The sequence below is a fragment of the Eleutherodactylus coqui genome, chromosome 2 (assembly GCF_035609145.1).
Source record: "Eleutherodactylus coqui strain aEleCoq1 chromosome 2, aEleCoq1.hap1, whole genome shotgun sequence".
Taxonomy (NCBI): domain Eukaryota; kingdom Metazoa; phylum Chordata; class Amphibia; order Anura; family Eleutherodactylidae; genus Eleutherodactylus; species Eleutherodactylus coqui.
In genome coordinates, this window is record NC_089838.1 from 52457864 (window position 1) to 52482674 (window position 24811).

At 45.9% G+C, this 24811-nt stretch overlaps 1 protein-coding gene across 2 annotated transcripts in view; it reads right to left on the reverse strand.

Moving 5' to 3' along the window:
* Positions 1-24811, reverse strand: part of CACNA2D4 (calcium voltage-gated channel auxiliary subunit alpha2delta 4) — a 251480-nt gene that overhangs the window by 164944 nt on the left and 61725 nt on the right. For both annotated transcript variants that reach the window (XM_066590961.1, XM_066590960.1), the window contains exon 8: positions 19249-19399. In XM_066590961.1, coding sequence (XP_066447058.1) covers positions 19249-19399 — 151 coding nt within the window. The remainder of the gene's footprint in view (positions 1-19248; positions 19400-24811) is intronic.

The window sequence follows — 24811 nt, forward strand, 5'->3', positions numbered from 1 at the left end:
ATGACATCACCATGCCTCCTTTGACGTGCTGCCTCATGAAACGCTCCATGCATCTCACTGTGCCAGGGAGGTACGTCCAGAAGAAAAGCAAATGGCAGCATCAATGGTGTAGCAAAAAAATATAAGCATTTCGACTTTAGCAGTCTTTATCAAAACAGGCTTGATAAAGACTGCTAAAGTCGAAACGTTCATATTTTTTTGCTACACCATTGATGCTGCCATTTGCTTCTCTTCTGGACGTATTACACTGGGGACTAAGGATCTGTGGTCCCTCAAGTGGCTGTTGCATCACGTATTTACCGTGGCCTCTGCACTTTCTTGTACATACGGAGGTGTGCTGTGGAACTCTCCTTTTGTTACATTGACTTGCCAGGGAGGATTAGCCTAGTTTCTGGTGGCCTGATGACCTTACAATGTCCCCCCACTTCTCCTCCCCTATAGCGGAATATTGCTAGCGATTTTCCGTCACGGCCGTGGACAGACTGCCTAAATGTAAAAAAAAAAAAAAAAAAATTATTTTTTATATATATATATATATATATATATATATATATATATATATATATATATATATATGAAAAAAATCTAAAAATTCTCCAGATAAGAAATCTGATTTTTTGCAGGGTTTCATTTAAACCCTTGCAGAACCAGGGTGTTTAATCTAAAAATCCAATACATTTCTGTTGATTTGAGGGATGTGAATGAATTAGATTTAATGTGTTTCAAGTAGGTTACACAAAGCTTTGATGAATCCTTATCAAGTAAATGCCGCAAGACGTTGTGCTTCATATATCCATGAAGGATATTGCAGTGTTTATTTTTGCGCGACCTCAATGTATTGATCGTTCTACCAATATATTTTAAGCCGCAAGGGCATTCTATAAGGTAGATAACAAATTTCATACCGCAATTTAAGAACTGCTTTAATATAAAGACAACTTTATCTTGCAGACAACCTTATCTTCCAAAAGGTTAAAGAGAAAACAAGGGGATCTGCTATCTTGGACCTAATTCTTACCAACAGGGAGGAAATGGTTGGGGAAGTAAGAGTGGCTGGGTCCTTAGGAGGCAGTGATCACGCTATCCTTGAATTTTGGATAAAAAGGTGAGGAAGACCTGAGAAAACTCAGACCTCAAGGTTGGATTTCAGAGAGGCAGATTTAAACGTACTCGGAAAGAGGATAGGAAAAATCCAATGACTGGATGTTCTTAAGGACAGAAATGTCTAAGAAGGTTGAGAAATACTGCGAAATGAGATTCTCAAAGCACAATCAAACAAGGAAGAATACGAAGCATTTAAAGAAACCAGGATGGATGGATGAACGCAGAACCGGCAAACATGTTAAAAACAAAGAAAAATATGTTTATCAAATGGAAAGAGGGGAGAATATCTAAAGAAGAATATAATGCAGTCTGGACAAACTGTAGGGCAAGTGTCAGAAAAGCTAAAGCTAATAATGAATTGAGACTTGCAACAGAGGCCAAAAGCAATAAAAAAGGATTTTGGGGTATGTCAAAAGCAAAAAGCAAAAAGTCAAAGATGCTATTGGATGCTTACAAGATGTAAATGGTGAATTGGTTAAGAATGATGTTGAGAAGGTCGAACTTTTAAATTCCTATTTTGTATCTGTTTTCTCTCAGAAAATAGATGGAAAATCAACTGATCTTCCCTGTACTATTGGGGGAATAAATGAATGCAGGGTATCTTTAAGCAAAGAGATGGTGAAGGAACACTTAGCTAACTTAAATGAATTCAAGTCTTAAGATGAATTACATTCTAGGATACTAAAAGGAAGCAGTGGAGGTAATTGCTAAACCACTCGCCATAATCTTTGAAAATTCCTGGAGAACAGGAGAGGTCCCAGAAGATTGGAAATGAGCAAATGTGGTCCCCATCTTCAAAAAAGGGAAAAATGTGGATCCAGGAAACTATAGGCCCGTGAGCCTGACTTCTATACCGGGAAAGATCTTTGAAAAAATTATTAAACAGCATGTATGCAAGTACTTGGATGAAAATGGAGTAATTAACCACAGCCAGCATGGGTTTGTAACAAACAAGTCATGCCAGACTAATCTAATTTCCTTCTATGACAGTATCACCAACTGGGTTGATTAGGGAAATGCGGTGGCTATAGTTTATCTTGACCTTAGTAAAGCATTTGACAAAGTATCTCATACTATACTTATTGAAAAAATGACCAAATATGGGATTGACAAGGCAACTGTTAGGTGGATTCACAACTGTCTGAGTGATCGTACTCAAAGAGCAGTCATAAATGGCTGCACATCCAAGTGGAAGAATGTATCAAGTGGGGTACCACAAGGCTCTGTCCTAGGCCCAGAGTTGTTTAACATTTTCATAAATGATCTGGAGGAGGGAAATGATGGGAAACTGATCAAATTTGCTGATGACACAAAGCTAGGAGGGATAGCTAACACTAGGGAAGAGAGAGTTTTCAAAAAGATCTAGAAAAGCTTGCACAGTGGGCAGCGACTAACAGAATGGTATTTAACAAGGAGAAATGCAAAGTCCTACATGTGGGCAAGAAAAATGAAGAAAGCACATACAGAATGGGAGGAATTGGGCTAAGCAGCAGCACATGTGAAAAAGACTTGGGTATACTAATAGATCCTAGACTGAACATAAGTCAACAATGTGATGCAGCAGCCAAAAAGGCAAAAACAAATCTGGGATGTATTAAGAGAAGCATAGAGTCCAGATCATGTGAGGTAATTATCCCCCTCTACTCTTCCTTAGTCAGACCAGTATCCAGTTCTGGGCACCCCACTTTAAAAAAAAGACAGACAAACCGGAGCAAGTTCAGAGAAGAGTTACCAAGATGGTGAGCGGTCTGCAAATGTGCTATGAGGAACGGTTAAAGGATCTGGGAATGTTTAGCTTTCAAAAAAGAAGGCTGAGAGGAGACAATAGCAGTCTACAAATATCTGAAGGGCTGTCACAGTGCAGAGGGATCAGCCCTATTCTCATTTGCTCAAGGAAAGACTAGAAGCAATGGGATGAAACTGAAAGAAATGAGAAAAAAAATAGATATTAGAAAAAACTTTCTAACACTGAGGGTGATCAATGAGTGGGACAGGTTACCACGGGAGGTGGCGAGTTCTCCTTCAATGGAAGTGTTCAAACAAAGGCTGGACAAATATTAGAGATGAGCAAGCACCAAAATGCTCGGGTGCTCGTTACTCGGGATGAAATTATCGCGATGCTCGAGGGTTCGTTTCGAGTAACGAACCCCATTGAAGTCAATGGGCGACTCGAGCATTTTTGTATATCGCCGATGCTCGCTAAGGTTTCCATTTGTGAAAATCTGGGCAATTCAAGAAAGTGATGGGAACGACACAGCAACGGATAGGGCAGGCGAGGGGCTACATGTTGGGCTGCATCTCAAGTTCCCAGGTCCCACTATTAAGCCACAATAGCGGCAAGAGTGGGCCCCCCCCCCCCAACAACTTTTACTTCTGAAAAGCCCTCATTAGCAATGCATACCTTAGCTAAGCACCACACTACCTCCAACAAAGCACAATCACTGCCTGCATGACACTCCGCTGCCACTTCTCCTGGGTTACATGCTGCCACCCCCCCCCCCCCCCGCACGACACAGTGTCCACAGCGCACACCAAAGTGTCCCTGCGCAGCCTTCAGCTGCACTCATGCCACACCACCCTCATGTCTATTTATAAGTGCGTCTGCCATGAGGAGGAACCGCAGGCACACACTGCAGAGGGTTGGCACGGCTAGGCAGCGACCCTCTTTAAAAGGGGCGGGGCGATAGCCCACAATGCTGTACAGAAGCAATGAAAAATATAATCCTGTGCTACCGCCATCAGGAGCTGCACATGTGGGCATAGCAATGGGGAACCTATGTGCCACACACTATTCATTCTGTCAAGGTGTCTGCATGCCCCAGTCAGACCGCGGTTTTTTATAAATAGTCACAGTCAGGTACAACTCCGCAATGGGAATTCCGTGTGCACCCACAGCATGGGTGACTCCCTGGAACCCACCGGCTGTACATAAATGTATCCCATTGCAGTGCCCATAACAGCTGAGGTAACGTCCGATTAAATGCAGGTGGGCTTCGGCCCACACTGCATGCCCCAGTCAGACTGGGGTTCTTTAGAAGTAGACACATGCAGTTACAACTCCCTGTGGACCCACAGCATGGGTGGCTCCCTGGAACCCACTGGCTGTACATAAATGTATCCCATTGCAGTGCCCATCACAGCTGAGGTAACGTCTGATTAAATGCAGGTGGGCTTCGGCCCACACTGCATGCCCCAGTCAGACTGGGGTTCTTTAAAGTAGACACATGCAGTTACAACTCCCTGTGGACCCACAGCATGGGTGGCTCCCTGGCACGTACCAGCGGTACATAAATATATCCCATTGCAGTGCCCAGCACAGCTGATGTAACGTCAGCTTTAATGCAGATGGGCAAAAAATTAATTGGATTACACTGTAGGCGAGGGCCCCAAAAAATTGGTGTACCAACAGTACTAATGTACGTCAGAAAAATTGCCCATGCCCAACCAAGAGGGCAGGTGAAACCCATTAATCGCTTTGGTTAATGTGGCTTAATTTGTAACTAGGCCTGGAGGCAGCCCAGTTAAAATAAAAATTGGTTCAGGTGAAAGTTTCAACGCTTTTTATGAGCATTGAAACGTATAAAAATTGTTTACAAAAATTATATGACTGAGCCTTGTGGGCCTAAGAAAAATTGCCCGTTCGGCGTGATTACGTCAGGTTTCAGGAGGAGGAGCAGGAGGAAGAGGATGAATATTATACACAGATTGATGAAGCTAAAGGTCCACGTTTTTGATGGTGATAGAGAACAATGCTTCCATCCGCGGGTGCAGCCTACGTATTGTTTAGGTATCGCTGCTGTCCGCTGGTGGAGAAGAGAAGTCTGGGGAAATCCAGGCTTTCTTCATCTTGATAAGTGTAAGCCTGTCGGCACTGTCGGTTGACAGGCGGGTACGCTTATCTGTGATGATTCCCCCAGCTGCACTAAACACCCCCTCTGACAAAACGCTAGCCACAGGACAAGCAAGCACCTCCAGGGCATACAGCGCGAGTTCAGGCCACGTGTCCAGCTTCGATACCCAGTAGTTGTAGGGGGCAGAGGCGTCACGGAGGACGGCCGTGCGATCGGCTACGTACTCCCTCACCATCCTTTTACAGTGCTCCCGCCGACTCAACCTTGACTGGGGAGCGGTGACACAGTCTTGCTGGGGAGCCAGAAAGCTGTCAAAGGCCTTGGAGAGTGTTCCCCTGCCTGCGCTGTACATTCTGCCTGATCTCTGCGCCTCCCCTGCTACCTGGCCCTCGGAAATGCGCCTTCGGCCACTAGCGCTGTCGGATGGGAATTTTACCATCAGTTTGTCCGCCAGGGTCCTGTGGTATAGCATCACTCTCGAACCCCTTTCCTCTTCGGGTATGAGAGTGGAAAGGTTCTCCTTATACCGTGGGTCGAGCAGCGTGTACACCCAGTAATCCGTAGTGGCCAGAGTGCGTGTAACGCGAGGGTTACGAGAAAGGCATCCTAACATGAAGTCAGCCATGTGTGCCAGGGTACCTGTACGCAACACATGGCTGTCCTCACTGGGAAGATCACTTTCAGGATCCTCCTCCTCCTCCTCCACCTCCTCAGGCCATACACGCTGAAAGGATGACAGGCAAGCAGCATGGGTACCCTCAGCATTGGGCCAAGCTCTCTCTTCCCCCTCCTCCTCATGCTCCTCCTCCTCCTCCTCAACGCGCTGAGATATAGACAGGAGGGGCTCTGACTATCCAGCGACATACTGTCTTCCCCCGGCTCTGTTTCCGAGCGCAAAGCGTCTGCCTTTATGCTTTGCAGGGAACTTCTCAAGAGGCATAGCAGAGGAATGGTGACGCTAATGATTGCAGCATCCCCGCTCACCATCTGGGTAGACTCCTCAAAGTTTCCAAGGACCTGGCAGATGTCTGCCAACCAGGCCCACTCTTCTGTAAAGAATTGAGGAGGCTGACTCCCACTGCGCCGCCCATGTTGGAGTTGGTATTCCACTATAGCTCTATGCTGCTCATAGAGCCTGGCCAACATGTGGAGCGTAGAGTTCCACCGTGTGGGCATGTCGCACAGCAGTCGGTGCACTGGCAGATGAAACCGATGTTGCAGGGTGCGCAGGGTGGCAGCGTCCGTGTGGGACTTGCGGAAATGTGCGCAGGGCTGGCGCACCTTTCCGAGCAGGTCTGACAAGCGTGGGTAGCCTTTCAGAAAGCGCTGAACCACCAAATTAAAGACGTGGGCCAGGCATGGCACGTGCGTGAGGCTGCCGAGCTGCAGAGCCGCCACCAGGTTACGGCCGTTGTCACACACGACCATGCCCGGTTGGAGGCTCAGCGGCGCAAGCCAGCGGTCGGTCTGCTCTGTCAGACCCTGCAGCAGTTCGTGGGTCGTGTGCCTCTTCTCTCCTAAGCTGAGTAGTTTCAGCACGGCCTGCTGACGCTTGCCCACCGCTGTGCTGCCACGCCGCGCGACACCGACTGCTGGCGACGTGCTGCTGCTGACACATCTTGATTGCGAGACAGAGGTTGCGTAGGAGGAGGAGGAGGAGGGTGGTTTAGTGGAGGAAGCATACACCGCCGCAGATACCACCACCGAGCTGGGGCCCGCAATTCTGGGGGTGGGTAGGACGTGAGCGGTCCCAGGCTCTGACTCTGTCCCAGCCTCCACTTAATTCACCCAATGTGCCGTCAGGGAGATATAGTGGCCCTGCCCGCCTGTGCTTGTCCACGTGTCCGTTGTTAAGTGGACCTTGCCAGTAACCGCGTTGGTGAGGGCGCGTACAATGTTGCGGGAGACGTGGTCGTGCAGGGCTGGGACGGCACATCGGGAAAAGTAGTGGCGACTGGGAACTGAGTAGCGCGGGGCCGCCGCCACCATCATACCTTTGAAAGCCTCTGTTTCCACAACCCTATACGGCAGCATCTCCAGGCTGATAAACTTGGCTATGTGCACGTTTAACGCTTGAGCGTGCAGGTGCGTGGCGGCGTACTTGCGCTAGCGACGGCTGAACGGTGCGCTGAGAGACATTGGTGGATGGGGCCGAGCACAGCGGAGGTGAGGGTGTGGGTGCAGGCCAGGAGACGGTAGTGCCTGTGTCCTGAGAGGGGGGGTTGGATCTCAGTGGCAGGTTGGGGCACAGGGGGAGAGGCAGCGGTGCAAACCGGAGGCGGTGAACGGCCTTCGTCGCACCTTGTGGGGTGCTTGGCCATCATATGTCTGCGCATGCTGGTGGTAGTGAGGCTGGTGGTGGTGGCTCCCCGGCTGATCTTGGCGCGACAAAGGTTGCACACCACTGTTCGTCGGTCGTCTGCACTCTCAGTGAAAAACTGCCAGACCTTTGAGCACCTCGGCCTCTGCAGGGTGGCATGGCGCGAGGGGGCGCTTTTGGAAACAGTTGGTGGATTATTCGGTCTGGCCCTGCCTCTACCCCTGGCCACCGCACTGCCTCTTCCAACCTGCCCTGCTGCTGCACTTGCCTCCCCCTCTGAAGACCTGTCCTCAGTAGGCGTAGCAAACCAGGTGGGGTCAGTCACCTCATCGTCCTGCTGCTCTTCCTCCGAATCCTCTGTGCGCTCCTCCCTCGTACTTACTCCAATTACTACTACCTGAGTGATAGACAACTGTGTCTCATCGTCATCGTCCTCCTCACCCACTGAAAGCTCTTGAGACAGTTGCCGGAAGTCCCCAGCCTCATCCCCCGGACCCCGGGAACTTTCCAAAGGTTGGGCATCGGTCACGACAAACTCCTCCAGTGGGAGAGGGTTCGGAACCATTGCTGCCCATTCTGGGCAGGGGCCCGAGAATAGTTCCTGGGAGTCTGCCTGCTCCTCAGAATGTGTCATTGTAATGGAGTGAGGAGGCTGGGAGGAAGGAGGAGCAGCAGCCAGAGGATTCAGAGTTGCAGCAGTGGACGGCGCAGAATTCTGGGTGGTCGATAGATTGCTGGATGCACTTTCTGCCATCCACCACAGGACCTGCTCACACTGCTCATTTTCTAATAAAGGTCTACCGCGTGGACCCATTAATTGTGAGATGAATGTGGGGGCGCCAGAAACGTGCCTCTCTCCTAATCCCGCAGCAGTCGGCTGCGATACACCTGGATCAGGAGCTCGGCCTGTGCCCACACCCTGACTTGGGCCTCCGCGTCCTCGCCCGCGTCCACGTCCTCTAGGCCTACCCCTACCCCTCAGCATGCTGTATTACCAGTAGTGCAGAAACAGAACGCTGTAATTAAATGTGCCGCTTATTGGCCTGTGGTTGGAGGCTGACTTCCCTTACGGAACGCACAGCAGAGCCAGGAAACTATTTTGCGCACGCCTGTAGTGAGATGTAGGTGCGTATGACTGAGCTAGTGGAATTCACAGCGCAGAAGCAGTCAAGTGGCCAAAGGCCAGTAGTAGGCCTTAAGTATTTTGCTTCTATTTTTTTTAAATGCTGAGCTGATACAGCAGACAGATACTGTAGGCAGCGTATAATATTATGTATACTGTTTCCCTCTGGCGGGATGACAGCGCTGATGTAACAGAGACAGCAGATCCAGGAAACAATTTTGCGCAAGCCTGCTGTAACGCTTAGCTGCATATTCATTAGGACTACTACCCCAGCAGATAGATACTGTAGGCAGCGTATAATATTATGTATACTCTTTCCCTGTGGCGGGATGACGGCGATCATGTAACAGAGACAGCAGATCCAAGAAACAATTTTGCGCAAGCCTGCTGTAACGCTTAGCTGCGTATTAATTAGGACTACTACCCCCAGCAGATAGATACTGTAGGCAGCGTATAATATTATGAATACTGTTTCCCTCTGGCGGGATGACGGTGATCATGTAACAGACAGCAGATCCAGGAAACAATTTTGCGCAAGCCTGCTGTAACACTTAGCTGCGTATTAATTAGGACTATTACCCCCAGCAGATAGATACTGTAGGCAGCGTATAATATTATGTATACTCTTTCCCTCTGGCGGGATGACGGCGATCATGTAACAGAGACAGCAGATCTACGAAACAATTTTGCGCAAGCCTGCTGTAACGCTTAGCTGCGTATTAATTAGGACTACTACCCACAGCAGATACTGTAGGCAGCGTATAATATTATGTATACTCTTTCCCTCTGGCGGGATGACAGCGATCATGTAACAGACAGCAGATCCAGGAAACAATTTTGCGCAAGCCTGCTGTAACGCTTAGCTGCGTATTAATTAGGACTACTACCCACAGCAGACACGCAGTAAACTGAAGACGGTCACAGGCAGCCCAAATATAGTATTTTTACCCAGTTTTTGGAAAAAGCCCACTGCCTATATAGCCTGAATATCTCTTTCCCTGCCTCACCAGTACTGGCCCTATACTCTGTACAATGACTGCAGACTGCAGACACAATGCTCTGCACGGCCGATATACAAAAAAAAAAAATTGTGCAACACTGCTAAAAGCAGCCTCAACAGTACTGCACACGGTCAGATGTGGCCCTAAGAAGGACCGTTGGGGTTATTGAAGCCTAAAATAACTCCTAACGCTCTCCCTATAGCAGCTCCGGCACCAGCAGCACTTTCCCTGATCTTTGTCAGAATGCATCTGTGGCGAGCCGCGGGAGGGGCCGATTTATATACTCGGGTGACACCTGATCTCGCCAGCCACTCACTGCAGGGGGGTGGTATAGGGCTTGAACGTCGCAGGGGGAAGTTGTAATGCCTTCCCTGTCTTTCTATTGGCCAGAAAAGCGTCCTAACGTCTCAGAGATGAAAGTGAAAGTAACTCGAACATCGCGTGGTACTCGTCTCGAGTAACGAGCATCTCGAACACGCTAATACTCGAACGAGTATCAAGCTCGGACGAGTACGTTCGTTCATCTCTAACAAATATCTGTCTGGGATGATTTAGTAACTCCTGCACTGAGTTGAACCCGATGACCCTTGAGGTCCCTTCCAACTCTACCATTCGATGATTCCATGAAAAAGTAATATAACAAAAAATGCTTCTTCTGCACTTCTTAAAAGGTTACCCCGTTGTCAAAAAGAGCTCAGAAGGAAAACCTCAATCCAGACTATGGAGGTTTATTCAAATGAAAAAAATAGAGGTAATTTACCTCTCTTTTAAAAATAAACAAACAATCATATAAATATGGTATACAATACAAATGCAACGCGTTTCGGCGTAAATAACGCCTTTATCAAGCTTTATCGCCAAAGAGAGCAAAAATAACCCTAAACTATTTTTCAACTATATTAACAGCAAACAGATTTGCACTGAGAGCACTGGCCCTTTAACGAATAATGCAGGAAAAATCACAGACGACGATGGGGGGGGGGGGTATCTATTAAATGGTTTCTTTTCAAGTGTATTCACAGACGAAAAGGAAATGTCACACAAGATGCAGGGGAATAAAACGAACCCCCCACTACATATTGCATACCTAATACAGGAGGAAGTACAGAGCCGGTTAAAGAGGATTAAAATCGATAAATCGCCGAGTCCAGATGGAATACACCCAAGGGTTCTAAGGGAACTAAGTGATGTGATAGCTAGACCACTATTTCTTATATTTATGGACACTATCAAGACCGGGGTTGTACCATTGTATTGGCGCATTGCAAACGTGGTTCCAATTTACAAAAAGGGGTCCAAAAAAAGAGCTTGGTAACTACAGGCCTGTAAGTCTCACTTCAATAACTGAAATAATATTCGAGGGGTTTCTGAGAGACGCCATCCTAGGCTACCTCAAGGAGAACAACGGAATAACTCCTCACCAGCATGGATTCATGAAGGGTCAATCATGTCAGACCAATCCGATCATCTTCTACGATGAAGTAAGTTCTAAGCTAGGCCGGGGAGAGTCTATTCATCTTGTATATCTGGACTTCTCTAATGCATTTGACACCGTGCTGCATAATAGGCTGATATATAAGATGAGACAGCTCAGACTGGGCAAAAACGTGTGTATCTGGGTAAAGAACTGGCTCAGAGATAGAAAGCAGAGGGTGGTAATAAATGGTTCGTACTCTGATTGGGCCATCGTCGCTAGTGGGGTGCCACAGGGTTTAGTACTAGGCCCCATTCTGTTAAATATATTTATCAATGACCTGATAGAAGGACTGCACAGTAAAATATCAATATTTGCGGATGATACAAAATTATATAAGACAATGCAACGGAGGACAATGTGCGACTACAAAAGGACCTAGATAAGCTGGGGGCTTGGACAGAAAAATGGCAAATGAAGTTCAGTGTGGATAAATGTAAGGCTATGCACATGGGCAGGAGAAATGGATGTCACCAATATACACTAAACTGCTAAGGAAAAGTGATATGGAAAAAGACCTCGGGGTACTAGTGGACTGTAGACTTAACTGGAGCAACCAATGCCAGTAAACTGTTGCAAAAGCTAATAGAGTCTTGGGGTTCATTAAAAGAGGTATAGGGGTGAAGGATGAGAACATTATTCTTCCACTATATAAGGCACTTGTCAGGCCCCACATGTGTATAGTTCTGGACACCGGTGCTTAGGAAAGATGTTGCAGTGCTTGAGGGGGTTCAAAGAAGGGCAACTAAATTAATAAATAGAATAAGAGGACTGGAATACCCAGGGAGGCTATCAAAATTAGGATTCTTCACCCTGGAAAAAAGACGACTAAGGGGCGATCAAATAACTATGTATGAATACATTAGGGGACAATACAGGGATCTCTCCCATGATCTGTTTATACCCAAGACTGTGATGGTAACAAGAGGGCATCTGCTACCAGGTTTCATCACCAACACAGAAGGGGGTTCTTTACTGTAACAGCAGTGAGACTGTGGAACTCTCTGCCTGAGAACATGGTGATGGCAAAATCCATTGAGTTTAAGAGGGAACTAGACGTCTTTCTCGAGAGGAAGGATATTACAGGATATAGACATTAGGTGACCAGCAGGTTTGTATTTCCGGGTCTTACAGTCAGGTAGGAACTATCAAAGGTTGATCCAGGGAATTATTCTGATTGCCATTATGGAGTCAGGAAGGAATTTTCCCTCAAATGGGCAAATTGGCTTCTGCCTCTTGGGGTTTTTGCCTTCCTCTGGATCAACTAGTGGGTTGAAATAGGCTGAACTAGATGGACTTTGTCTTCATTCAGCCTAACATACTATGTTACTATGAACTAGATGGACATTGTCTTCATTCAGCCTAACATACTATGTTACTATGAGGCATTCCGGGATTATTATCACGGACTCTACAACATACAAGGCCACCTGACTGATATGCTCCCTGCCAATCAGAAAGCTAAGATTGATGACTATATACTAAGAACAACCCTCCCGAGTATCCCGGGAGAAACTGGAGAGGCCTTAGAGATAGATTTCACAACAGAAGAGATTGGTGAGGCCAGTAAGGCTTCACCGACAGGGAAAGCCCCTGGCCCGGATGGGTTTACTTCCTGTTTTTTTAAACAGTCCTGGGAAATCTTTACTCCTATTTTGAAAGAGACGTTCAACCACACATCACCCTCTGCTATATTCCCTTCTCAGTTGCTCATGGACCATACTACAGTTGTCCCCAAGTCAGGGAAAGATCCAGGGCTATGCCCCATTTACCGTTTCATGTCGCTCATCAATGTAGATGTCAAGTTATTCTCTAAGGTTCTAGCAAGCAGGCTGGCTCCCATTCTGCTGGGCCATATACACAATGACCAAGTGGGATTTATAAAAGGGCAGGAAGCCAAAGATAATACCAACAAGACCCTCCTACTGATTAGCCAGGCCCAGCAGTTGTCGCAGCCATTTTGCCTCCTCTTGGTGGATGCAGAGAAGGCCTTCGACCACATTAGCTGGGACTTTCTAAGGTCCTCTCTGGTCCTCTTAGGTCAGGGGCCTAAGTTTCCTAACTGGATCTTGGCATTGTAAGGGAACCCATCGGCACAGATCCGGGTGAATGGCCTTCTGTCTGACCTGGTTGGTACCTATTAGGAACGGGACAAGACAGGGCTGCCCTCTGTCCCCTATTCTCTACACCATCGTTATGAAGCACTTGGCTGTGACACTGCAGAACAATCCTGATGTGCGTGGCCTGCAGACTGGGACCCAGACCTGCAAGATGACCTTATATGCGGAGGACCATCTGTTCATCTCCCTGGCACGCATTTCATTTCCAGCGGTCCTTCTGAAGTTTTCCAATTTTGGGCACTTGATCAACTTCAAAGTTAATTTGCATAAATCAGAGGCCATGAATATCTCTCCCCCACCTGGACCAATTTGATTTTAAATGGCGATCAACCTTCATCCAATACCTCTGGGTGCATATAGCAGCAGAGGTTTCCTCTCTGTACCATCTTAGCTATGTTCCCCTGTTGGAGAGAGTGATGTGTGAACTAAACGGGTACGTTGTTAAACAGCTGAGCTGGTTCAGGCGAGTAAATATCTTAAAAATGGATGTGGCCCCAAAATTTCTATATCTTTTCCAGACCCGGCCAATTAAGCTGCCCACACACTATTTTAAACAGGTTCAGCAGGTATTTCGTATTTGTGTGGAGGGGGGGATAGCCGTATTAGTAACCGGACCATGTCATTCATGAAACCCGGGGGGGGGGTCACTCCCAGACCTCAAAATTTACTATTCGGACGCGATCCCCACCAGATTGGTGGACTGGCACCATCATGCTGCCTCCAAACAGTGGATGGGCTTGGAGACAGCCTTGATTTGGCCCCATTTGCGCTTATTGCCGTGGACCCCCATTGAGTATGGCCGGCAGCTCTACCTCATACCCCCATTGACCTTGAACTGTCAAGACTTCTGGGACAGGCTGACCACCAGAGGGGACATTGCAATTTGTAGGGGGAGCCTTGACCCCCTTCTTTCACAACTCCACGTTGCCTCCAGGGCAGGAAAGACAGAGTTTCCTCTGCTGGTGGGAGGAGGAGGATACGCGGTGCTGCCAGATTGCGAGTTCTGGGGGTCTTCCATCATTTAATGAGCTACAGGCGTTTCGACCTGATCAGAAACTAATGTGGATGGAGTATCTCCAGTTATCTTCCTACTGGAGAACTCGTCTAGGGGGTGGCCCCTCCGGAACCCCCCTGAATCCATTAAAGAATTATTGCTCTTTGATATCTGCGGAATCATTTTGGGGTGGCTCACACAGGATCTTCCACAATACATCAGGGCTTGGGAGAGGGACTTGGCCTTGGAGTTGCATGACTCTGATTGGGAGAGAGCTTTCACGTTTGCACACAAACTACCCTTGGCCTGTGTGGCGCAGCAAAAAAAATTGTAAGCTCCTCTCTAGGTGGTACAGATGCCCAGACTTGATTCACTGCATATTTCCCTAAGTTTCAAATGTATGTTGGAGTTGTAGGTCCGAACTTAGTGGGAATCTCCACTCATTCAACCTTTCTGGAAAAAGGTCTTCGAACTATATGGGGGTGGGGGTGGCGTCCCGTGGTACGGTGGAGGTCACCCACAGCTGGTACTGCTTTCTGTCATTCCTTGCCCTTACGACAACACTTAAAAAGGTCTGTTACGCCATTTCCTCACTGTAGCCAATCCCACGTCATTGGCGGAGTAGTGTCACCCCCCCCTCAATTCTGGAATTTATCCAGGACCTGAATCAATTAATGTATATGGAGGAGTTGGTTGACGAGGGCTCTGAGGCTGCATGCTCAAATGGACGTGCCTGGGTACTATAGAATGCATTCCGTGACTCATCCGAGTTCCAAAATATAACTGGATTGTAGAGAGATGGGTCTCAAAGGGTTCATGAGGAGGCCCTAGATTGGGGCCGGTATCTTGACACATAGGGAGGTTTCAATCAGCTATATAACTTGTCGCTACTAGAGGGTTTCCCTTCTTTTCTGCTAGCTATCCCCAGTCTTCCTTTTTCTCTTTCTTCCCAAGATTTACTATCCTTCCTTTAGTTTACCCTTAATATTTTTATTTTTTACTTTCCATATGGCAAGTGTTTGAAAGTTGTATTATTTTTATGAGCACAATAAATTGTCAGGTCCGAGGGCCTGGTGCCACATTGTTTTATTATACGCATACAATTTATATAGGATGTACAGGAAGGACATATAGCAGAAGCTATCGTTGCATTATTTGGTCTCTTTTTCCTAATCCATAAGCCTTTACTGCGGTTCTGCGAGACCTGCTATGTTGTACTTTTTCTTTTGTTTATGTGTAAAATTGCCCAAAAGCTTTAATAAAAACATATTAAACAAACCCCTTAACGACCAGCCCATAGTGTTTTTACGTCCTCCCGAAGTGGGCTTTATTCTCTGAGGACGTAAAAACATGTGTCCTGCAGAGAATAATGCCCCTCGGGCTGTGGACGTGACAGCTCCATGCTGTCGGTGTCCGCAGGTAGCTGACAGCATGGAGCTGTCATCCCGGGCTGTTCGGAGCCCCCCCCGGCATTGCGATCGGCGCTATGCAATGGATAGCGCCGATCGCAAAAAAGTAAATAAAAGTGCAATAAAAGTTAAAGATTCAGCTGCTCTGATGGATCGGATCCATCGGAGCAGCTGAAATTACTCACGGAGGTCCTCCGCACGACTCCCCGCTGTCCCGATGCTTCGGGCGCCGTAGCCGTCCTTCTGCGCATGCGCGCCAGGCGGCATTACGTCAGCCGCATGCGCAGAAGGCCCGGCGGCGCGGGAGACTTAAAATCTCCTGGCTCCCGGCTCCTGTAGGTAGCCGGGAGGCAGGAGATGTCAGCGGGGACTGCGGTGAGCGGTCCCCGGTACCGCGATCGCCGTTATACAATGGATAACGACGATCGCGGAAAAATGAAAAAAAGTGTAAAAAAAGAAAAGTTTCCCCTCCCCTCATGGATCGGATCCATGAGGGGAGGTGAAAATACTCACCTCAGGTCCGCCGATGTCCTCCGGCCGGTGTCGGGACCCCCCGCTGGCTTCTGCGATGTGCCAATGCGGCGCGCATGCGCAGAAGCCGGCGAGCCCGGCAAATTCAAAATCTCCCTGCACCTGGCTGTCACAGATAGCCGAGTGCAGGGAGATATGACTGGGGACCGCTGTATGCGGTTTCCAGTCATATGATCACCGTTATCCATCAGATAACGGTGATCATATAAAGTTAAAAAGTAAAAAAAAAAAAAAAAAGTTAAAAAAGTTAGTTTCATCTCCCCTTATGGATCGTATCCGTAAGGGGGGATGAAATTACGTACCCAAGGTCCCGGATTTGTTCCCTGGTGGGATGTTGATCCGCGGATCTTACCCCAGCTTCGGCGCATGCGCCCGTCAGCATGATGGCGGACGCATGCGCAAAAGTGAAATATTGCCCAAGAAATATAAAATCTCCCTGCTGCTGGCTACAAAAGGTAGCCAAGAGCCTGGAGATGTCACGGGGAGCCGCGGTATGCGGTTACTGGTCACGTGATCGCCGTTATCCAATGCCTAATGGCGATCACGTAAAAGTTCTTTAAAAAGTGGCAGTTTCATTTCCCCTCACTGATGCGATCGGTTGGGGGAGATGAAACATCTTCTCGGAGGCTTCCGCATTTGAATCCAGATGCGATAATCCTCCATGGACCCTTCCGGCTGCTGCGCATGCGTCCGCCAGCAAAATGCCGGACACATTCGCAGGAGCCGGGAAGCCCAGGAAATGTTAAATCTCCTTGCTCCCAGCGACCAACGGTCGCTGAGTGCTTGGAGCAGTGACCGGTGGCCTCGCTGAGCGGTCCCCGGTCACGTGATAAAGTAGCGATCTAACATTAGGCCGGTCACGCGTGACCGGAGAGGAATTACAGGTTCTGCATGCGCTTGATCAGTGGTAATCCACGGATCAATCGCATGCATTGGATTACACAATTACCCCCAATTAGCGGGTCGGAATTACGTAATCCACTCGCAGAAACAGAACACAGCATGCTATATTTTACCACGAATATCTGCGACCTAGAGCCCTTTGTGCTCTATGACCGCGGATATACCCGCACCCCATATGCAAACACATTGTGTACGGGCTGCGGGTACCCGAGTCATCTTTAAGCGACGGCGCGGGAAATGCAAACAAAAAACCGCCTGTGTGAGTAGGCAGTTATGTGCAGTACATTACGCAACCGTACGCAGGGTCACAGCCGGGCTCACAGCTGGAATCCGCTGCAGGCCTCGGCAAGCGGATTCCGCCTACGGCTACGTGAGCCCGGCGTTATTCAGACCGCTACCTGTAATCCGTAATTTACAAGAAGCCCCGGGAACGTTCGTCTTCCTGCAGTTCCAGGAGCAGCTTGTTGAGCGCCTTCTCTGTGAGACCGCTGCACCGCAGCAAGATTACAAAGCCTCACAGCGCCACTTTCTACACCCCATCCCCGCCGATGAGGTTACGAAATACCCCCCAAAATACATGAGAGGAGGGGGGGGGGATACCCGGTTTTCTTGCCCCATGTGCCCAACCCAACCAGCCTCCGTAATTACCCCTGTCTTCGGACATAAAACGCAGTTTATATTATTACCTTTATCTAATATTTAGGGAATGCCAAAAAATGGGGATGGCCGGGGGATGGGGGATGATTATTTTTAGGAAGTCAAATTTTTTTCCGTATAAGTGGGCAATGGGGCCTGGAATTTATTCAGTTGTACCCTGAAATCCAATGGGTGCTCCTTCCATTATAGGCCTAGCTATGTTTCCTTTAAGTAGATTAGGGCCACAATGGGTATGTTTCTGAACACGGGACAAATGGGGGTATCCATTTTGGGGTGAAAGTCTTCATTCCTATGTACACTTTCCAAAAAAAACCAGTTTTTAAATTGACACAATTGCCAAAAAAATGAAAATCATAATTTTTTCCTTCGGCTTGGCTTAGATTCATTCAAAAACTGTGAAGTCAAAAAAGTCATCGTACCCCTAGATAAATTCGTTAAGGGGTCTACTTTTCAAAATGGGGTAACTTGTGGGGGTTCTCCATCGTTTTGGTCACTCAAGGGCTCTACAAGTGGGCAATGGGGACTAAATCTCCTTCAAGCAAAATTTCTGTTCCAAAAGCCACTGCTTGCTCCTTTCATTTTGGGCCCCATTGTGCATCCAGACGTATGATTAGGGCCACAATGGGTATGTTTCTGAGCACGGGAGAAACAGGGGTATCCATTTTGGGGTGCAAGTCTTCATTCATATATGTGCTGTACAAAAAAACTGCTTTTAAAATGACAGAATTACCAAAAAAATGAAAATCATAATTTTTTCCTTCTGCTTGGCTTAGATTCATTCAAAAACTGTGAAGTCAAAAAAGTCATCGTACCCCTAGATAAATTCGTTAAGGGGTCTACTTTTCAAAATGGGGTCACTTGTGGGCGTTCTCCATAGTTTTGGTCACTCAATGGCTCTACAAGTGGGCAATGGGGCCTAAATCTCCTTCAAGCAAAATTTCTGTTCCGAAAGCCACCGATTGCTCCTTTCATTTTGGGCCCCATTGTGCATCCAAACGTAAGATTAGGGCCACAATGGGTATGTTTCTGAGCACGGGACAAACAGGGGTATCCATTCTGGGGTGCAAATCCTAATTTTCATGTGTACTATAGAAAAAAGTCCTGTCTTTAAAATGACATATTTGCAAAAATATGAAATTTTTGTTTTTCTCTTCTAAATTGCATTGACTCCTGAAAAAAAACTGTGGGGTTAAAATACTCATGACACCCCTCAGTGAATACGTTAAAGGGTGTAGTTTTTAAAATGGGGTCACTTGTGGGGGTATCTATCATTTTGACTCCTATGAGCCTTTCCAATCTTGGATTGGTGTAGGAAAACAAAGTGTTCCTCAAAATGCTGAAAAGTAATGTTACATTTGTACGTCTCCTAAATGGTTAAAAAAAAAACGAAAGTTTTTCCAATGTGCGCCCAAAATAAAGTAAATGGATGGAAATATAAATCTTAGCAAAAATTTCTGTATTATGTTTGCACATATTTGAGATATTGCAGTTGGAAATGTGAAAAAATGACGATTTTTTCAAAATTTTCCCAATTTTGGCGCTTTTAATAAATAAACACAAATTCTATCGGTCTTTTTTTTCCACCTAAATGAAGTACAATATGTGGCGAAAAAACAATGTCAGAATTGCTTGGATATGCAAAACCTTTCTGGTCTTTTTCCATGCTAAAGTGACACGTGTCAGATTTGGCCTGGTCATTAAGGCGTAAACAGGCTTGGTCACTAAGGGGTTAAAATACCGTACAGCCTGGAAAAGACTTACGGCGATGATGTTAACAAAGTCGTTTTCTCCTAGCGTGTCCAGCAGCGTGTTAATCGTGTGTTTGGCGATGGTCATCCTCAGACCCTTCATGCTGCCACTGATGTCCACCACAATCACAATGTCCTTTGGAGAAGTGGCTGCCTGGATGTACCTTCAATAAAGGGCACAGATGGGGTTAATGACCTAGTTATCTACAAGGAAGAGGAGGACTACAACTCCCACTATTCACAGCCAGGGGCTAGCAGGAAACTCCATTCTACTACCAGTAGGACAGTTTAGTGGATACATGGGAATCCGGACACATGAGATGGGTTTTCTTTGCTTTTATTTAGATTTATAAATCAGGTACATAATCCAAAGAACGCGTTTCGGCGTAATGCCTTGTTCACCTCAATCTGCATTATGTTACTTCCTGACTTATAAGTAAAAAACAGCTATCCTTAAATACTTACTACCTGATATGTTAACCCCTTAATGGTATATGGGTTTTTCCTTGTTCTCTTCCCTCAGAACATGTCACTTAACCCTTTCTGTTCCATAGATCTCTATAGATTATCATATATTTAATTAAATCTCCGTACATGCAATCATAGATTTTCCCTTTATACATTATTCTTTGGCATCCAAAAAAACATTTGATTGTTTTAGGACAGCTTCATACATAATTCAATTACATACATTGCATAACCACTATATAGATGTAACAAACAGGGACCATGAATATTTAATACCCCCATATATGTACTACTCATAATATAATTCATTACTTTATGCAATTGTATCTATTTTTCAAAGGTTATCTGGAGTGAAACACTCCCTTGGCTTCTACAAGGACCTCTATATTTTGATTTATCAGAAGAGCAACTATTAATCTGCTTATTTTTCGCCGCAGACCCTCCCGACCTCAACCACGGCGTCTAGAGGAGTTCTTCTCCGCTCCGGAGGTGCCGCGCGCCTGCAGAGGGAAGGTCCCGACCGGCTCTGCAGCGCGATCTCAAGAAAGAGAAAATGACAGCGCTCCTTCAGATTCGGCTGCCGGATCATCACCGGAGAGGGATTCAGACAGAGGGGTGAGTGTTCCACAACCCTCCCCACTACACAAGCACACAGGGGGTAAACGCCAAAGCCCACAAGCAGTTGTAGCATCCCCTAAGATGGCGCCCTCCTCCTCCCCTCGTGGTGAAAGCATTCACTCTCCCTCAGAAAGTCCCTTAAAACAAAGACCCAGGAGTGAAGGTCCCAATTTCTCACCTTCCCAAGCTCCTTTTATGAGAGACTACATAAAAGCTCTGCCATCATCTACCCAGCCAGCCTCTGAGGCATTTATAAAAGATATGATAGTGGCCCTGAGTGACTCTCTATACACAAGTTTTACATCACTTAACTCCTCGCTCACGGCAACAATGGAGTCAATCGGCGAACGTGTGGCCCACACAGAAAGCAAAATGGGCGAAATCACACAATCCCACAACGCCTTAATTGACGCCCACTATGATCTGGCCGACGAAGTTACCCAACTAAAATCCAAACTCGCAGACCTGGAAGATAGGAATAGACGCAATAATGTCAAATTCCGCGGCATTCCAGAGTCTATTACAGCACCCGAGATTCCAAAATATTTAAACCAGCTTATGCGTACCCTGCTTCCTGAAGCTCCTCTACAAGACCTAATTATAGACAGGGCTCATAGGCTTCCCAGACCTAAATTTATTGCTGAATCTACCCCAAGAGACATAATCGCTAGAATCCATTTCTACCACACAAAAGATGCGCTCATGTCGGAAGCCCGCAAACTACAACAACTACCTCCGCCTTATGCAGACATGCGTCTCTATGCAGACTTATCCCAAGCAACCATGTCTGAGAGGAAAAAATTTGCGGAAATAACATTAGCTCTGAGACAAGCTAATATCCCCTATAGATGGGGTTTTCCCATCAAGATCTTGATCCGCAGAGATGACACAACCCATGTCCTAACCAAACCAGAGGACGCCGTCCAGCTTCTCAAATCATGGGGAGTAAACCTGCCAACCCCTCATCGCCTTCACCCGACTTCAAGAATCCCAAGAAAACAACTACAAGACGGGCCCCGAAAGTGAGCTCTGCACCAAACGGAAGGATCCCAACGCCACCTACCATAGGTGACTATGGAAACTCCTTTTCAGGCGAACTTTTCCGCCCCCCCCTTCTAAAAGAAACAGATCTGACAAATAGTCACAATCTAAGTTTCTTTACCGTACGACTCGCGGCTTCCCCGCAGTCATAATTTGTCTGTTTAAAGCAATTTTAAACCTGGTCTGTGTTTAAATAGTAGAAACCTACTGTTTGTTAATTTTTCTACTTACCTTGAAACCTGACCTGTTACACTTCTACTTTTGAAGTCTGACCATCTTACTTATAGTCTAGATTGTTCCACATATGCAATTGTTTAACAGGAGCTTTTGAGATGTCGGTAAAAATTTTATCGTTAAATGCCAATGGGTTAAATTCGCCATTCAAAAGATCCTCACTCTGGAAAGAGGCCATGAGGTCCAATGCTGATATTATCTGTGTGCAGGAGACCCACTTCGCGACCTCCGCTACTCCAAAAATTACCCACAAAAAATATCCAAAAATTTTTCTTGCTTCGGCTTCAAAGAAACAAGCTGGGGTCCTAATAGCAATTAAAGATACCATACAATTTGATGTTACATATCAAGAACTAGACCCAAAGGGCAGATATTTGATCCTGACAGGATTGCTTAACCATAAGCCCTTCACTCTTGTAAATTTATATGTCCCAAATAAAGCCCAAATACGTTTTTTAAACAAAACCATCAAGAAGATCAGGAGGCGCGAGGTGGGTAACCTTATCATATGTGGGGATTTCAATGCGGTTCCGGATAATCTACTAGATTCTACAAGAGGGTCCCAAAGATCGACTCCGTCACTTTCATCATGGCTACACAAAGAAGCTTTATTCGACTCCTTTAGATGTCTGAACGCCTCCTCAAAAGAGTTCTCTTTTTATTCACCCAGATATAGATCCTTCTCAAGAATAGATCTAATTCTCTTAAACAAACCCACGCTTTTTCAAGCTAGATCAGCCCAGGTCGGTAAAACAACGTGGTCTGATCATGCACCAGTCGACATTACCATTTCTCTAGAGGGAATGGGAGAAAAGCCCAAAAATTGGAAAAACAACGAATTTCTACTAAAACTACCCAAATATAATAACATCATCACGTCTGAGATAAAAGAATACTTTAAAATCAACAACACCCCCGAAATGTCCCCAATAACCATTTGGAATGCCCACAAGGCATTCATTAGAGGAATCCTTATTAAAATTAGCGCCCATTATAAAAAAGAAAAAACCCGCGCCACTAATACCTTAATGGATCAAATCGCATCTATTGAAAAACAAATTTCGAAAAATCCATCTGAACACCTCCACACAGAACTCTTTAAATTAAGACAAACTTTGAGGACTAACTTAATGGATAACTACGATAAAGAGATGAAATCATCCCGAGCAACATTTTATGCCTCTAATAAACCCTCCCGATTGATGGCTAAACTAGTTAAAAAACAAATACAAAAGTCAAAAATCCCATATATTCTTGACCCGCAAAACCCTTCAATCAAATTATCTCATCCTTCCCAGATAGTGGACTCCTTCCGACAATACTATGAGGCACTCTACAATCTGAGAGAAGATAGCAATACCCCCCAACCGTCTACACTATCCATAAAAATTTTTTTAAGGGACATCAAACTCCCATCTCTCACACAACCCCTTTTAGAATCCCTAAATTCTCCAATATTACCCCTCGAGATCGCGAAAACCATTAAAACCTTAAAAGCTCAAAAAGCCCCAGGCCCTGACGGCTTTTCTAACGATTACTATAAAACATTCTCCACCTCACTAATTACCCATATGGCCCAAGCCTTCAATCAGGGAATTACAGATGGCCTTTTTCCTAAAGAAAACCTGGAAGCTACAATTGTAACAATCCCTAAACCTGGTAAAGACCCCACCACCCCATCCAACTTCAGACCCATTTCCCTCCTAAATTGCGATATTAAGATATACGCAAAGACCATAGCACAGAGGCTTCTTGATATTTTGCCAGACCTGATACATTCAGATCAGGTAGGATTTACGAAGGGAAGACAAGCTTCAGACGCAACTAGAAGAATTTTAAATCTTCTCTATAAGCTAGAACAAGAAAAGAACCCGGCAGTCCTGGTCACATTAGATGCTGAAAAAGCATTTGACCGACTCCACTGGGAATATGCATTTGCCACCCTTCGTAAGTTCGGATTCTCCGGCAACATCTTTAATGCAATCAAAGCGCTTTACACCAACCCCTCAGCAAAAGTACTAGTGGACGGTATGCTTTCGAACCCATTTCCCATAACAAATGGCACTCGCCAAGGATGTCCTCTTTCGCCACTCTTATTCACAATAATAATGGAACCCTTAGCCGAAAAAATAAGAACTGATCCAGACATCTACGGTATCCCAGCAACACATAGACAACATAAAATTAGTTTATTTGCCGATGATGTCCTTCTTATTTTAACTAAACCTCTCCAATCACTAAGATCCACTCAGAAAACCTTGTCCCAATTCTCGGAAATATCCTATTACAAATTGAACTCCAACAAATCCCAAATTCTTGGAATACACCTCAAAGAAAGACTAAAAAAAGATATACAAAAAGAATTCTCATTCCTAATGGAAAAATAAATCTATTCCCTACTTAGGAATAAATCTATCCTTTCCTTTATCAGACATAATACTTGCCAACTTCCCCCAGCTTCTCTCGGAAATCCAAAAAGATATAGACAATTTCCATTCACACCCCGTAACTTGGTTAGGTAGAGTATCAATATACAAAATGCTTATACTACCAAAAATTCTACACTATTTCCGAACACTCCCAGTGCCAATCCCAAAACACACATTAAATAGCTTCCAGAAGCAATTGTCAAAATATATCTGGCAAAATAAAAGGCCCAGAATAGCACTATCCATATTAACCCTAAATAGATATCAAGGCGGTCTTGGACTCCCCAACATAGAATCCTATTATAAATCTACTCTTTTAAGCCACCTAACCCCCTGGACACATCACAACCCACAGCTTAATTGGCCTTCAATAGAACTAGAACTAAACAAACAAAAACCACTAAAAATCCTACTATTTGCCGCCTCTATTTGTGCCCGCATACCTTCTCTAACAAACTGCCTGAAGACCCTCCCCATCTCTCCTCCAATGAAAGCTACGCTTGAGGCATGGATGGACATATCTCGAAATACCAATTCACAAAAAACTTTATCGAACATTCCCATAGAAACATTAGAATATTTCATTCCCAATTTACAGCTTAAAATTTGGACAAAAAACAATATAAAGTTCATCTCAGACCTCTACTCCAAAAATGTCCTCCACACTTTTAAGTCTCTGAAGTCAACATTCCACATACCATATGGCGAAGTTTATAGATTTAATCAAGTGGGGTCCTTCCTGCGCATTTTTAATCTTCAAACCATTAAAGCTCCTGATATAGTGCT